We start from the raw sequence: 16,459 nt of genomic DNA on the forward strand, positions 1-16,459 counted from the left end.
TAATATGACCGAGGAGAGCGGCCCTCATTCCATCTCCACTTTGGGCCCCTAATTGACTGTGCCCATACACAAACACACATAAATACATACACACAATACAGGGTGACAACTGAAAAACAAGGCTTGGCGGCGTACAGTCGAGCAGACAGGCACACACACACACAGAATAAGAGAAGCAACACAACACAACAACAGCAACATGCAGACATATACACACTATACATGCCGACACACCGCTGACCTTCATGGAATGGTAGCCAGAGGGCCATCTGTGCTCAGGTATTAGCACGCTAGTGCCAACAGGACTCGTATGCTAATAGCTGACAAGGCAGCCGTATCTAGACTAAAAGACAGGCATATGGTACAGAAAGACACACACAAGACACATGCACACAACACACACAAAGACTTATAAATTAAGTGACCTTGCTGGAATGGTACCCACAGGCCTAGTGCTGGCTCATTACCATGTTAGCATGCACACTACATGCCAACTCCTTAAGTTTGCAATACAAGACTTTACACTAAAAGCTGAACACCATCATTCCCACAGACAAGCAGGCAGGCAGAGACACAACATGCGCATCCAAGTAGATGCTCTCAACAACACATCGCATTAGAATTGAATGGAAACATTATTATTGCTGGATGTCTTACCGAGGTAGTTGTCATCCTCCGGTTTCCCTGAGTAGCTGTGTTGACGCACATCTATATTTGTAGCACCACTGGGTATTCGCACTACTTCATTGTAGCCTGCAAATTGCATTAGTACCAGGTTTAGATCATTAGTATAGTGAGTTCTGTGCCTATGATTACAAATGAGCACCTCTCCCAGTGCTGTTGAAGCGACAGTATAGTGAAAGACGCTGCTCACCATAGCGGACGATGTTGAAGGTCCCTGCCACAGTTTTGCAGGAAGAGTTGTCACCTCCGCACACGCCACACTTGTCCCTCCTGGCTTTTGAGTTCAACACATGGTCACAGCCCGCTTGCTGCTCAGTAAAGTGTGAAGAGGGAGAAATATGTAGAAGAAAAAAGAAGAAAATGCCATGAGTCATATAAATGGTAGTGGTTGGAAATGGACAAAAAGAGGGAAAGTTAGATTCATATATTGTGTATACTGTGCATTATATAAATATATACATAAAAAAATGCACAGATTGGCTGCAAAAAGAAGGAAGTCAGCCTGATTGTTCTACACAAAATACACTGCACTTTTTTTTTTTTTACCACACTTAGTCTTCTACTTCGCCCATTACTTGCATATTTCCTGATGAAATACTGACCGTGAGAGAAAGAATCAAACCCAGTGACCCTTAAAGTAGTTGCAAGAACTTATTGAGTTGTAGCCATGTCGCTGACACCCATCTGAAATACATTTCCTTCATAAAACCACACTGGAAATGACATGAGCCGTTCTGCTTGTAACTGGTTGTAGCAGGAGACATTTTTTATTTCTTTCAAGGATGAAAAGCTTAGCTTTAGTGCCACAGCATGGATCAAAATCCACTTGACATGGGCAGGAAGGCAACTTACTGAACCACAATCTAACAAAAACACTGTGTGTGGTTTGAGTGTACGCAGAACAACCCACTGCTTCTTTCAAGAAGCATATTGTTGTGTGTGGTATGTTAGTAATCATGCTTTCAGGCTAAAACTCTGTCACAGGTTTGAGTCAAATAAACACAGTGTGGTTTGGCAAAGGATCAAAATGCTTCTTGAGAATATTTGCTGTAAAGATGTAGAAATGATTATCCACTTCACATAGTAACTTCACACATGCATTTGCACCATGCAGCCTCTTGTGCCAAAGTAAATAAAAGTTCCTCACCCTGCACAGGCCCTGGACACAGATGTCGTTGGTATCTGGTCCGCACGGTGTGCCATCGATGACCCTGTCCCTGAGCTGATAGTAGGCCGTGCTGCCTGCCACCCTGCAGAACAGCTTACATCTGTCCTTCATCAGGACTGACAGAGGAGGCAGGAAAGGGCAGAATTTAACAATATAATTTAATCAATGTCAACGTCAGGCTTACATTATGTCTGTGATGCAAAAGTGAAATCAGGTTGACAAAAGGAGCAAGCAGGATGCAAGTGACTTGCAAAAAAGGATTCTTACTTCCGCTGTATTTGGGCACCCAACGAACATTAGGAGGTAGACCGTTGATGTTGAAGTGCCTGCCATCGAAAGCCGCACATTGCTCCTCCCTGAAGTCTTTCTTCTGCTTGGAGCAGGGCTCAGAGTTACAGGAACGAAACTTCATTCGACGACCCACACAATACATTCCTCCATTTCTGGGCCTGGAAGCAATATCGAGGAAGTGAATGGACCAATCATTAGTCTAATCTGGCAAATATCTTAAGTAGGTGCTTTCTTACATTCATCTACAGTATCTGCTGATTCCCCTTTTCACCACACTGCCCACCCAAAGTACACCTACGGTATGTCACTGGCATTGTTTCAGTTTCCGTCTCAATTTCTAACTCATTCACATAATGCCCCGTTTCTTTTTTATCTGCTCCAGAAAGGATGAAAGACAACATTCAAGGAGACTCAGTGATCTTTTCTTGGAAGATCTGCCATCAGAGGGCCTGTCTTGATGAACACTAGCTATGGAAAGAATTCTCTTAAGGAGGCTTGATCTATGGAACACTGGTTTTGGCAGCTAAGATGGAGACAAGGTCCAGTAAGCATTCAGGACTACAAAGAGAGGGACTGCTCACACGGGTCGGTTGCATTCACGCACGGCAATCTTGATGCCCCCGCCACAAGTCCGCGAGCAGGTACCGAAAGGACTCCAAACTCCCCACGCTCCCTCCACCGGTGTGGCATCATGCTCTTTGGCTATACACAGGCCGTGTTTGCAGTGCTGCGATGACAGAGAAACAGGAAACACAGCGGTCGGGTAAATGAAGAGAGCGTGAATAGGAGCAGAAGGAGGGAAGGAGGTGATTGAGTGAAAGAAAAAGTCAAAGCGCAAGAGGAACAGACAGAGTGAGCACATGAAATCTTATCCATGGAACTGGCAACACATCTATCTGCTCTCCTGCTTTGATGCTAATCTGGGAGAAATTATACAGTGAGGCAAATGGAAAAAAGGGGAACCAAAAGAGACGCTTCACGGCTGGGTCTGGCTGGACACAAGACAAGAAAATGTCACGCACACAGTCAATAAATATATCACAGCTCATAACAGGAGGATAATCTGACACCGTTTGAATAAACAGACTCCAGTTTACGTGTTTAGTGCGGTGCGCTCTGGCATGGCACGGGATGAGAGGTTGGTGTAAACATGAAAAGGTTTCAACATGTGTGTGTATCTGTGCGTTTTTTGTGTAGCTTTCATGTTCTTCCAGCCTTAGTGGCAGGAAGCGAGGGCTTGGTGAGAAAGTCCTAATTAAAAGCTAAACTAAGACAGTCGTGGAGAGACTTCCATCATTTACAACTTTGCGCCACCTTCCGTGCCAGCCACGTTCAATTAGTTTACATACGTGTCAATGGGGATTTTATTTTTGGCAAGTTTTGGGAAAGTTGTTTCCTTTTGTCATATTGCGCCCTGGATTAAAACACCTGTGAATGCTTTTATGGTCATGAGTCCATGGAAAAGTTGTTATATAAATCTAGGAAATGTGGTGAGGATTGTTAAATCATAACACAGAACCATATGAGTATTAAACCACAAATGTATTGGATAAAAAGGAGGCTATCCCAGGGAGTATTTAATCTTTCCTTTTACACTTTCATCTCAAACTTTTGCAGTAATAAAACACATTTGCATTCTTCTTTCTCCTCTTTCTTTAAAATGACATAAAAGAAACATCCCTTTCCTCTGCTTTTTAATTCCATATGCTCCTCTAAACAGTGCCTCGCTCTCAGCTGCTCTCTTCATTTCTACATAACGCTTACCTTCCCAGGGGAGCAGTCAGTGCCATCTGCCCACGGCATGTGCTGGGTCCTGCAGCCCCTCTGGGCGCCCTCTGGACTGGTGCACCACAGCCTCCGACACTGGGTCTGAGAAACACACACAAACATAGACATATACGCACAGTGTTAACCCTGTGATTACACAAAATAATTAGACAATCAGAACACGACATGTCATGTCATGAAACTACCCTATGGACACCCGTAGGCAGAGATCCAATTAATCGCACATTGCAGAACATTATGCCAGAAGGTGACTCCATTCTCTAAGTTTGCTGTATCAGCCATCTCATTTGCCAGGTGTTTCTCACATCCAGTGCCTTACATGACCTTTCTGTCTAGGTGGGAAACATGAGCCAAGAAACTATTTGACAGTGCCTAAGGGTGACGCACATACTGTATTTTGGAGACATTTCTGCAGTATCCATTTAAAATTCAACAAGCAGATGGACGGTTTGATCTGATGATTCCATGTGCGTGTTTTAATGAGTTGAAACAACAGAATTTACAGAAGCAGAGATATCATATTTATTAAATTTGTATTCATTTGCTTGTATCACAGAAAGAACAATGTGTTGTTCAATACAGCAAGTGACTTTAAAGACTTAAAATGTAGCTGGGAACCTCTGCAGCACATGATCACAACACTAGAGGTTTCCCTCAGAGACCCACGTGTGCAACATGACAGTTTAGACTCGTACACTGACTCCACTTACCATATAAGGGCACACCTGCGTTCCTGGCCCAAATATCAATTCACACTGTTTATTGACATTGTATATCCGTCCAGGCAGCTGCTGCGAGAGACTGTACGGCCTAGAAACGGGCTCGTCAAGCAAGCACTCACCATATCCTGTGCTATTAAGAAATAAAAATAAAATGACTTAAAGAAAAAAGGGAAAAACAAGAGACACAAACAGACAGAAAAACACACTCAGTACAGCCAGAGAGGTCATTTTTCTGTACATTTATAAAACCCCTACTGTACACATACTGCTCAGTGTCTTGACAGATTCCTGTTTATATTCAGGCAGCTATATGCCGTAAGTGCTGCTGATCTCAGGAGTTGAATAGTTGGCTGTATGGAAATGGATTTTGGATAGTTGCCAGATCCAGATCCCATTTACTCTGTTCTACAGTAGGAGCTTCTCTGTCTTTCTCAGTGGGGCGAGGAGCATTTGCAAGAGGAGAGATCAGGGGCTGCAACAGCCCTGAGAAATGATGACAGTGTATTTGCATTTAAGCCTAAAATGTGGCTGTTGCTGCCAAAGGTGAAGAAACTGCACTAGATGCACTCTGGTATGTTAAGGAATCACACTTGTGAAATCTATTAGATGCAGCTTTATAAATACATCATCTTTAAGTTAAAACTCTATTTCATTTCAGGCTGTTTGAGTTGTTTAGAATATTTCTCCTTAACAGCAGAAAAAGAAGAAAAGAGTATGACATACTCGAGGAACTCTGTGATGTACTTCCTGCTACACTTGGACCACATCCAAGGGTTTGTGTTGTAGTTCAGTGTGGGAGCCATCACATGCTGCTGAATCTTAACGCCGTCCTCTTTACACTTGTTACTGTCGTCGTGAGGCATGTTGAACCTAGCAGAGAAGACAGAGAAACAAGGTCAGGTATCATAAAAAAGCGTCTTTCATTAAAAGGAGAAAAATGGAGGACTGAAACTTTTTTTGAATTCCCTTTTCTCGTAATGCTTCTGCTGATTTAAGTTAACGTCACGCAGATTCACGGCTCTGTGAGGCTCAGATAACTGTAACAAAAGCCAGTATTATGGTGATGAATGCTGTGGCCGGCTGGGACGTTCAAGTTTTAATTTGTTAGTGTTTCTAAAACCAGCATAGACAAGACTCCAACTGAAAAACTGACATTTTTAGTGCTTCACTGTGTCTCATTTGTTCGGCCACATGTTTTAAATCTAAACATCGATTCTATATTTTCGCTGTCGCTGTGTTATTGGCTTTTGGAAACCCATTCAAGGTTGGAGTTAAAAATAATGCAGAGTGTTTGTATTGACAGCCTGTGGGGAGTTTGGAAAGAAACCAGCACAATATTAAATTATATGAAGACTGTGCAATAGACATAACAGAAAAAAGAAGGTAGACGTGAAAATCAGAGCACAGCGAGTATAAGCGAGGCATTCAAGTTCCTGCGGGGTGAACAAATAAGATCGTGGTTGGTGGTGGACAGGTACGGCACCACACTGCCCACGGCCCTCCCTCTGAGCTACTCAGCCCTCCATCTGACAAGTACCATATAACACTGAGCTCCGGGGCTAAGCATGTTGTCACAGCTTGATGCGGATAAACGTGGAATTGAACAATCCCACCTTTTGTTTAGTGGTTAGACGGAGCATTTGCTGGAGATGATGAGGGCTGTTAAGGTCCGTAACAGTCTCCACTGTAGAAGGTTACACCCCCCCACCCCTTAGCTTTGGCTGAGTCAGGATGCTTTACAATGCAGAGTTTGCTGAGGGGAAGGGGCCAACAACCAGTGGTTTTGCTTAAATTCTAGGAATCCACTTTACAGACTCTTTTCATTTTCCTCTCGGCTAGAAACTAGGAGATGTGACCAGAAACACACCCAAGCATCAGAAAATACAGAGAGAACAAAAGGAATGTACGGCTGTTGTCCAAATATGCAAGAATCCTTGATCCCCATCTGCTGGTAAGGCATGAGTGGATTCCTAGAAAGACTTCTGAAGCTCCACCAACATCTCACTGAAGCCAAGACTTTCACTTGACAGTGGTGACAGTACTTGAGGTTAATATACAGTGGACACATGCTATGCTTACACATGGCCAAGTTCATGGGCGATGGTGAATGCAGTGCTAAGGCCATTGTCCTCGCTGATGCTGCAGCTCCTGTACGGATCACACACCGTCCCCAACTCTGCAAGTCCTTAAAAACCAAGAACAACAAGCTCACTTCAGTCTTCCTGAGTAACGCCATTATAACTTTACATCGTGATCATACTATCGTCAACATGTAAAGTACATTATATATTAGTAGTATTACTCACCTAAGGTGTCACACTTATCCCTCGCTCTGCAGATGTCCTGCCTGTGGATCAGATAATAGGTGACAGTTAGTGGAGCTGTGCAAAAGAAGAGCACTTCCCTCAGGGAACCTCCTTATCCAGGTGAATCTGGGGCAGGTGCATTCATCAGACACCTAGAGCCCATTTGATCTATGCGTCTGATGCATTGGATTAAAAAAACTTAACACTTATAACAACCTTTTTTGGTTCGTGGGATATTTGTCAAGAACAAAACCCTGTTCAAGTTTATACAGTACGCAGCAAAGACTCTGTTAAACACTTTTTTCTTGCACCTTGTGATGAGGATGGCAGTGTCGTGATGCGAATGATGGTTGTCGTCCAGGATATTCTGGCTCTGCTGCCAAATGCAGAAGTTCTTTAAAGTGGTCTGTGCATTAAATGAAATGACTGGACCGTCCTGCGAAACATACAAAGAGAAATAATTAAAGGCATGATTTAATTGGTACGTATGTACTGTACACCACATACTTGTACATGTGCAAGATCAAAACAAATGTAGCAGTCTTACCAGCTCATTGTTTATTATGACTAACTTTACAATCACAATGTTAATTAGGTTGCCAATGCTGGGGTCCTTGTAGATGGAAGAAACCTGAGTGAAGGGAACGAGACATGAATTAAAACAGTTTGAAGATTATATGTATTTACTGGTAACTTTATCATGGACTGAGTTCCTGCAGTTTCAAGCAAGTACAGGGGAATTTGGTTGATTGGAAGATCAAGTTGATAATGGCCTGAGCCCCCGTGGAGAAGGCAGCCTTTGCCAAGATCAGAATATAGGTCATCTCAGCCTCCCCCTGAGGGATGTTGGCCTCAGGCGCCTGCAGAAGCTGGTATTTCAGTGGCCGAGAGTATGCGGTCTATGTGACATACCTGAGCTTATTTTTAACATTCATCAAAGCTGTCAAGCAGGCTCTACCTCAAGCTGCCCTCTCTTCCCCCTGGCCGTTTGAAAATGGTGTTTACCCCTGCCCTAGGCTGCCCTTTTCCCTCCTACGGCCCTCCTCCAAAGGCTGGCTGACTGACTTGCAGCACGAACAGCACAGCAGAACAGGTACATACATTCAGCGCACAAATATGCAGACATGTAGCTACTCTTTTTCCATTTATGTGCGTAGTATACAGATACATAAACATTCACCTCCTAGCCAACCACCAAACGTCTCTACTAGTAGCCGTGAAGATGTTTGACGGAGAAGAACTTACTATGGACATTAATGTGAGGATGTAGTGCTGTAGGTTGCTGCCATGATGCTCCACCATTTTGCTGTCGGCCACCAGCATGACTTCAACGAAGCGCGGGTAGGAGAGGAAGCGCTTTGATCTCCTGTGAGGTCCTGAGTCACCGCTGCTATCATTTGATGGTCTAGCGCTAGCACTGCCGCTCTCTGATCTGAGAAAAGCATCACTGGTCAGGCCGGTGCTCAGTGACTCCACATCATTGAAGATACCAGCACTGACCACAGGGGCTGCGCTGGACAAGGTGGTCACCCCGGCCACCGGTCGCCTCTTAAGCTTGTGTCTCTTATGTCTGTGTTTGTGTCCTAGAGAGAGAAGTCAGGAGGAACGGAGCATGGGTAAATATACAAAGATGGAGGGATGATGGGAAATACATTCAGTCTGAAAAGTATGAATCAAAGTTTGTCATGACAATGTGTTTACAATTAAGCTAACGTTGTGGTTTATGTTTAAAGGTGGAGACGCATGAACAAGTGGGCATTGTTAAAATATGTTACTGCCTCTTACTCTCTTTTGTTTATTGTTGCTCAGAGAGTGGGTTGACAAATGAACACTGCCTGGAATGCCTTTTATTTCTCTCTCCCTCCTCTTTCAGAAGAGGGGAGAGAGGAGGGCAAAGAGTTCAGGCTAGGTAAACCTGGCACTGAGCCATAAAAAAAAAAAATGGAGCACAAACTGCAGTGCACACACCAAAAGAAGGCAGTTCAACAACTGAGCAGTTAAACTTCTGAGGAGAATTAAGTCACAAAATTGCTGAATAACAGCCTTTTTTGTTTTCTCATCACATGCAGATCAGCCTCTCTGGACCACCGGCAATGCATCACCACCCAAACAACAGTGGGCCTGACTACAGCATATTAGTGGATCTACTTTCAGCATGTGTGATTTATGACTCGGATCAAAAAAGAACAATTGCTCTTCTTCAAAACGTACAAGGTAACAATAGCACGTTGTACAAGGATGAATCCAAAAATGGCTCTGAGTCAACTTTATGTTCCTCCAGGCTATGATATCACACACACACACACACACACACACACACACACACACACACATACTGTATTACAGAATGAGGCAAAAAAAAGAGCACACACACAAAAAAAACAAACAACAAAAGCACACACGCTAACACACTGTTAAACCAAACATCATCAGACAGATGTCAAGCAGACAAAGAGAAATATTTCCAGGTTTATTTTTTCATAGGTTTGATTATTTGACCTTTTCAAGTTGGCATGACTTTGCTGTCCTACAATTTACGCCGCGCGTTCATGGCAGTGGGTCGACCCAACTTTCTTATCAAAGAGGCAGAGGAAGTACAAGAGTCAACAGGAAGTTCAGCCAGTAAACTGAGATGGGATGATACAAGGGTGAACTTCCAAATGATTTTTTCCTGTGTGAGAGTTGGAAAGCTTCCTCACTACTGTGCTGCAGCTGTAGGCGCTGAACTGTGCAGCCTATGACATGATGTGTGAGCCCAGATAGTTTCACACCATTCATTCACTTACATTTGATCATTACACCTCTATTTTGTAGCCCACGACAAAAACACCCACATTACACAGTCCCATTGTGTTGCTATATCACGATAAATAGCACAGAACAATTGGTATTATATACTTAAGACTATTTAAGCAACCAGAATTAGTTCAAGATAAGACTTTTCTTCGATTATCCAGTAAATAATCAGCGCTACAGAGCCATTTTCTTTTCTTTCTCTTTTAAAGTTTTGCTTCTTTTGAACAGACGAGCTCCATATGATTCTACAGTGCCACGCCATATGACTGTAATAGCTCAATGATCTCAGTTACTATTACATAATTGGTTCCTGTAACTACTGATAGTTGAGACTTTGATAACACAGTGTTTATGCCTGCTGATGTCTGTGGGAACCAGTCTGAAGGTCACATAACGCAAACAGAGAGACACACAAGCAGCAAATCGTCTACTCGCAATCCACACGTATGCCGCGACACACACAAAACCACCACATACACACTGTTTTGTTTTTTAGACATATGGCCTCTCAGTGGCAGCTGTATGCTGGTGAGTGAGAAAGAGGACTCTGGGTCAGGGTTAAGTGGAGCCAGCTGATTGGCTAGAGCAAGTCAGTGATGAGGTCCAGATCAGCACTTGCTGCACCTGCACGTTTGCACGCATCTGTGCAGAGGCACCAAGGATGCAGCTATGTATGTTTGTATTGTCATTATATGTGTGTGTATATATTTGTGACACCTTGTCTGTTTAATTACACGCATGCATACAAATCATTAGTACACCATACCTGAAGTGTCACAAGCTGAGTCCTCCCCAGATGTCTGTTTCTTGGGTGCACTCTTCCTGTATACAACATGAGGTTTTGTGTGTTCCTCTTCATAGTGTTCTCCTTGATAGCTGTGTAGGGGCTCCACAAAATACTCCCCTTCTGGAGACCTGAAAGTGCCAAGCTGGACAGCAGAAGAAAAAATGCACAGCAGTTAGTCTCCATCCATCCATCCATCCATTTTCAGTAAATGCTTACTCCTTTTCAGCAACAACATCCGCAAACATGGGGAGAACTTGCAAAATCTACAAAGTCAGGACCGCGGGGGATAAACGGTTCAAAGATATTTTTGGAAATCAGTAAGACGCTGTACCATACGAATGTATGTTTTACTTAAAAAATATTTATAGCAACAGTGGAATGTGGCTCATTTACTATTCATCAGAGAAATAAGCCGTGCTGAGACCCGGAGGGCTTTCATAAAAAGGTGAAATAAGCCAATTTGCATGCATGTGAGAACGGTTCCAAAACAGGAGGCAAAAGATATGGCGAGACCTGTGATGGCTATCAGAAAAACATTGAGACTGTATGGTCTTGGCAGGCATGCTGAAAGCCTTGTTTTAAGTATTTCACAAGTTTAGTGTGACTTTCTGACTTGGAGGTCTATGATGTTCCAGATAAGGTACGTGCCAACTCAAGCACATTTCACTTGCTGCTCATTGGCTGTTGAGGAGACTCATGGCGGCCTATAGGGGCTGATAAAGGTTTAGAACAAGCCATATTTATCATCCCTGACAAAAATGATCATTAAAAAAGTAATTCTCCTGCACGGGCGAAATTGTGGACTGTTTTACAGCAAGAGGGGACGATGAGGAGCTGCCTGCGAGACCCTGTTCCTATTACCACACCATGACCTGCACTTTGACTGACCTGGGGGGCCGGAAAAGCAAAAAGTGAAGCTCCTACAAGTTCCCCTGCGAGAAAACGAGCATCACATTATTTTAAGCTGTACAGAAATAAAATGCAACTGCAGTCACCAGCAGTATTGCCTGTTTCAGAATGAATGAGCCCTCTGAGGTCTTGAATAAATAATAGGATATGCTCCTTAGATGTCAGCTCAACTCCCCAAAGCTCTCTGTGCAGAACAGAGCATTCGCTGCATTTTTTTATGTGATTTATCATTTGGGAAGAAATTGACCCCTTACTCATATCTGTCAGCTAACCGTGGTTTTTATGTATAAACTCAGGGTGCACTTTTGCTCCACTCCAAAACTCATGCTTCAGCAAGCCTGGGAGTGGGACCAATTTGTGATGACGTCAGTACCACCCGTACTCCCGCTGTACTAGCGTGCGTAAAGACGTCACCGACAACCGGGAGACCAGAGAGAGGCATGGAAGTAAGAGTGGATTGTTCATTAAACTTGACTATAGGCAGTCGACTTGGGACTCGCAGGTCAGCACAGATCACTGTTTTAAGGGGGATCCGGTCTGTGGAAGCACCCACACCAGGGTCCCCCAACAAATAAAAGCTTCCACAAACCCATGCAGTCTTAAAGTTATTTTTCTTAAATTGTTTTCAAAAACACCAGATTCGGCTTCTATCCTTAGTGATCACAGCGTTTATAACGTATACGTCACGGATCTGCGCAGTTTTGCACTCTTCTCTCAAAATCCAGACACGTCTGAAAGCGCATTAACATGCGACCGATTTAAAGTTGGATATTTGCGCGATCGATACTAAAAGCAGGTTGCGCGCAAAGTTTGCGCAGAAGTCCCGAAATCGAAATTTTTCCTAAGGCAGTGGTGAGGCAGCTTTTCATGTCTTGTATAAACAATAATGGCCCCTAAACACCCATGGTGGAAAAGTAAAACACCCGGTCGTAAAATCATCACATGCACGCGAGTCTAACCGTGCGTAAAAACTCACCAGTCCGGAGCACAAACTGATGACCGCGGCATGTTCTGCTTGTGCATTTACATGTCCCTTATAGAAGCAGTGCCTTAACTCCGTGTCCTCCTCCTCCTCCTCCTCTACCTCCCCATCTGCTGCAAAATCCGTTATGTTATCTCCTCGGGGTACTCCAAGTACTGTCACAGTGTAGAGAGGTGCGATAAATCCCGAATCCAGCGTGAGGTTGAGGTGATAATTCTGTCCGAAAGCAGATATCCTGTAGTGGATATTTGGCGAGGCCCAGTGATCCGTGGTGTTGCCGGTGCTCTCGTCCAAACTTCGTCTTTTCCTCTTGAAGTGCACACTGGTTGGAAACTTGTCACCGGCTTCATTCACTCGCACCGGTGTTACAATCTCATAAGCGCCGATCTCCTCTTTTACTGGGGAATAAAGGCAGAAGAACAACAATGCAATTAAGGATTAGGTAGCAGCCTAGCAGCATCAGTACAACTCACACAGCCCCGGTGGGTTGATCGATAGATTTCTGATCTACACATCAATGTCTTCCTCCTTAAAAAAAAAAAAAACAGTTGTTTCACAGCATTGCAAGGAAACGAGAGGCAGTCAGTGAAGTTTAGGTGCTAGAAAGCGCTGCAGCTCATGTGCATGGCTGAATTCAAAACTCATTCATTCTCTGCCCTCCTTGTTGGAAAATAACTCCATGCGGGGGGGAAAATGCGGGGCTTGTCAGACAGCATACTTTACCTGTGCTTGAATTCAAGAGCAGTGTTCCCGTAGATGCGACTACATTCAAGAAATCAGGGAATAGTAGGAACCCCAAGCCCCAGAAGAGCACATGCATGATTGTCCACGTTCAGAGGAGAGCGGCAGCCTGTGTTCCTATAGTAATACTGTATTCCTCCGGTCACTCCGGGCTTTCCGCCTCCGGTCCGCCTGCCACATCCAATTTTTATTATCCTCGACTCTTCAGTATATGTTCTCTGGCCGGTGAAGTACACTGCTGGGACGTGAGCGCTTCGCGGAATCCCTGGCGAACATGCATACTGCAGACAGGGGTGGGCTGCTCAAAAACAGTCAACTGCGATGGGCTCCGCTGCAAAGCCTGTGCACCAGCTTTCTCCCCAGCTAGGGGCGGGATCAGCCAGGCAAGGTACACTGGGGCTACAATGAAGCCACTCCCGTTATATACTGTGGTGACAAGAGTGGTCACATATGTCCACTTTGGAGGATGTGTTATGATTCATGACTGGGCTGTCCGCTAAACTGTTTTGGGCTGTTGTTCACAGTTCTAACGGGGGTCCACATCCAGGGTCCCCCAGTGACCGTAAAGTGCCCAAATGAAGTGACTTCATGGATTTACGGGGTGGTTTGATTGTAAATGTGCACTGTTATACAAACTGAATACACAAGTACTCTCAATAGCTTTGGGTTAATCAGGTTTTAGAGGGGTGGGCTGTTGCCCAGTGAGCAGAACAGACTGGTGACCATGACAGTGAGGTGGGGCCCATATAGGAAATGCCTGCCCTGGGGCCACACAAGCGAGATAATTTGGGCATGGCTGTATACTTAGAAGTTCATGGGATCACAGAGTGACAAAATGCAAACTGGCGAGCAGGAAAGCCACATACAGTAGTGATGTGAGGTCTTAAGTAGGTGCTGGAAAAGGTATTGTGTAGAGATAATAGTAATGGTTTTATGAGCTATAGTCTCCTCAGCAGAACAATGCTACAGGCTGTATAGAAGCCTTTGTAGGTGCCTTTGTTATGTGGAGGATCAAAGAGAGGACTATCCAGTCTGTCTCCTGCCCCGAGCGCCTGTCCCCCCCCACCACCACCCCAATAATACACACAGAGCTACACACAGAACGCACAACTTATGCTGCTAACTTTTTTGTATTTTAAAATCGCCGTAATGAGCTGATTTATCGGTTTCACTGTGTATGTCGATCGAACAGGCAACAGGACAAACATGACAGAAATATGTTTGACGCAGTTTAGAAACAGTGTCATTACATAGTTTGTCCACCAGAGACCACTGATAAGTACTTTTTCCAACTGCAAAAGGTCCCGCTCAGATTACATCGTGGTAATAGCTATTTTTTTTGGTTAATTATTAAAAGGGTACTGGTACGCATTTCTGATGTGTTTATTCACAAAGCACTTCTTGGCAAATTGGTCTGTATTTTACATGACGTTTACATGACGTTTTGAAATATAAGGTCAGTTACGCACGGCCCACGTCCCCAGGATTATTTGCTTCTCAACAATCACCGTACTAATACCGAGATTGGGAAACTCACTTTTAAATTTTTTGCTCCACAGAAGTGAAACAGTTTACAGAAATTTCCAAGTCTGACGGGCAGATCCCTTTTGCTCAGTTTGAGGCGCCCTTTGCGGGCTTGTACAGTGTGAGCCTAACTTGCCTTTGGCCCCTTTCCATGTGGTCCAACACGGGTATTTCACACACGGGTATTTCTTAAGATGAAGCTTGTTCTGTTGCGTTTGGCCTTTCATACACACTTTAACTGTGTTTTAGGTCATGGATAACAGATCTCATGGAAAGCTCTTTCCAGGGTGAAGATATTTAGAAAATTCATTGTCAGTGTTTTGTCTGGATGGGTAGAAACTGAAAGTATACAACCACAGTGTGGACTGAGCCTTTGACGGTTTGGTTACATTGTATATGTAATAAATATATGTATGTGTATGTATTAGCTCAGAAACTACCATGATTCTGTGAGCCCTACCTGTTTCTACATGTATATCAAATACAAGTTACATTAGATTGAAACATTATCACATTTGTTGACATTTGATAAAATTTTAAGCATCTGAACTAATCATACATTTATCATATTTTGGTGTGAATTCAGCTGTTAAGTGATTTCCAAATCATGTTATTTCAGCTCTATAACAGCTTTGGTGACGTTAACGTTATAGCTAACTGAGCTAGAAGCTAATGGTAAGCCTTACTGTGGCAGTGTGTCATTTAATTGAGGTTAACCAAAGATGCATAGGTTAGTTTTCATCCTTGAAACTTTTTCTGGTTTGAAATATCTTAAAGTCCCCTCTGCTCTAATACTCACAGAAAGATTTTATCTGCCTTTTTCTGCTAACGCTAGCTAACTGTTAATCTCTCTCTATCATGACGCTTCTTGACGCTTCTTCCCACTTTTTGTTAGATATTAATTTAATCAATGGTGGCAAAATATGTAATATAATCCAATATAATACTAGAAAATATCAGGACTGACTTACTTACATGACAGACAAACTGGAGACTAAAGGTTGAAAAGTTGCTAGCCTAGCAACATAAAGCTAGCTAGCTGATAAAGTACAGACATAACATTACTGTTTCACAGAAACAATTCAGTCACTCAGCTTTTACAAGAATAAAATAATAACTCACCAAGAGGTAGGCAGTCTTCTTAGTGACTTATAAGGAGAAATAACATTGTAAAGTCAGTGTTTAGCTAAATACATGACTGACTGATATGGCCTGCTTTAAATGGGTGTGAAAATATGAATGAATGAATGCAATGCTGTTAGAATTGCATTCATTCATTCATATTTTCATTCATATTTTCACACAATCAGTGCACGCCATTGTACACACACATTATGAGTCTTGAGTATGAGTAATGAAGATAAGATTGGACCTATTCCCAAAATCACATTCTGACAAATGAAGAAAACGTTGCTCATTAAAGGACATCTTGTTCTGAAGGATTTCACAATACACAGCACAATATGATAAGAACAGTGGTGACTAAGAGTGAGCAATGTTTAATACATTAAAGCTATTACACACAATACATGCACTGCAAGGGACTTATAATCAGGATTCATGAATCATTTGTTGAATTGTCTGAAAATGTGTCCTTTATCTCCTTAAAAGTTGAACAGAATATTTTAAAAGTACAACTAAATGTGTTTTTTTGTGGCCCATGAGCATCAGCAGCATCTCTGTGTTAAGCTGTACTCGATTGGCCCTATGTCGTCACTCCACTCGGAGCCACATCACTGCAGGCATCTGTGGATGATTCCC

The 16,459-nt window shown here is 43.3% G+C and overlaps 1 protein-coding gene across 2 annotated transcripts in view; it reads right to left on the reverse strand.

Moving 5' to 3' along the window:
* adamts9 (ADAM metallopeptidase with thrombospondin type 1 motif, 9) overlaps positions 1-13,489 on the reverse strand; it is a 44,498-nt gene extending 31,009 nt beyond the window's left edge. For both annotated transcript variants that reach the window (XM_084349886.1, XM_084349887.1), the window contains exons 1-16: positions 13,157-13,489; positions 12,428-12,831; positions 10,522-10,684; positions 8,205-8,542; positions 7,507-7,590; positions 7,271-7,395; positions 6,960-7,000; positions 6,733-6,838; positions 5,377-5,523; positions 4,642-4,783; positions 3,908-4,012; positions 2,725-2,870; positions 2,120-2,301; positions 1,832-1,968; positions 875-992; positions 658-753 (exon numbers count right to left, since the gene is read on the reverse strand). In XM_084349886.1, coding sequence (XP_084206012.1) covers positions 658-753; positions 875-992; positions 1,832-1,968; positions 2,120-2,301; positions 2,725-2,870; positions 3,908-4,012; positions 4,642-4,783; positions 5,377-5,523; positions 6,733-6,838; positions 6,960-7,000; positions 7,271-7,395; positions 7,507-7,590; positions 8,205-8,542; positions 10,522-10,684; positions 12,428-12,831; positions 13,157-13,253 — 2,431 coding nt within the window. In that variant the 5' untranslated portion in view covers positions 13,254-13,489. The remainder of the gene's footprint in view (positions 1-657; positions 754-874; positions 993-1,831; positions 1,969-2,119; positions 2,302-2,724; positions 2,871-3,907; positions 4,013-4,641; positions 4,784-5,376; positions 5,524-6,732; positions 6,839-6,959; positions 7,001-7,270; positions 7,396-7,506; positions 7,591-8,204; positions 8,543-10,521; positions 10,685-12,427; positions 12,832-13,156) is intronic.
* Positions 13,490-16,459: the final 2,970 nt, after the last annotated feature.

Source organism: Pagrus pagrus (assembly GCF_965226575.1).
Source record: "Pagrus pagrus genome assembly, chromosome: 3".
NCBI lineage: Eukaryota > Metazoa > Chordata > Actinopteri > Spariformes > Sparidae > Pagrus > Pagrus pagrus.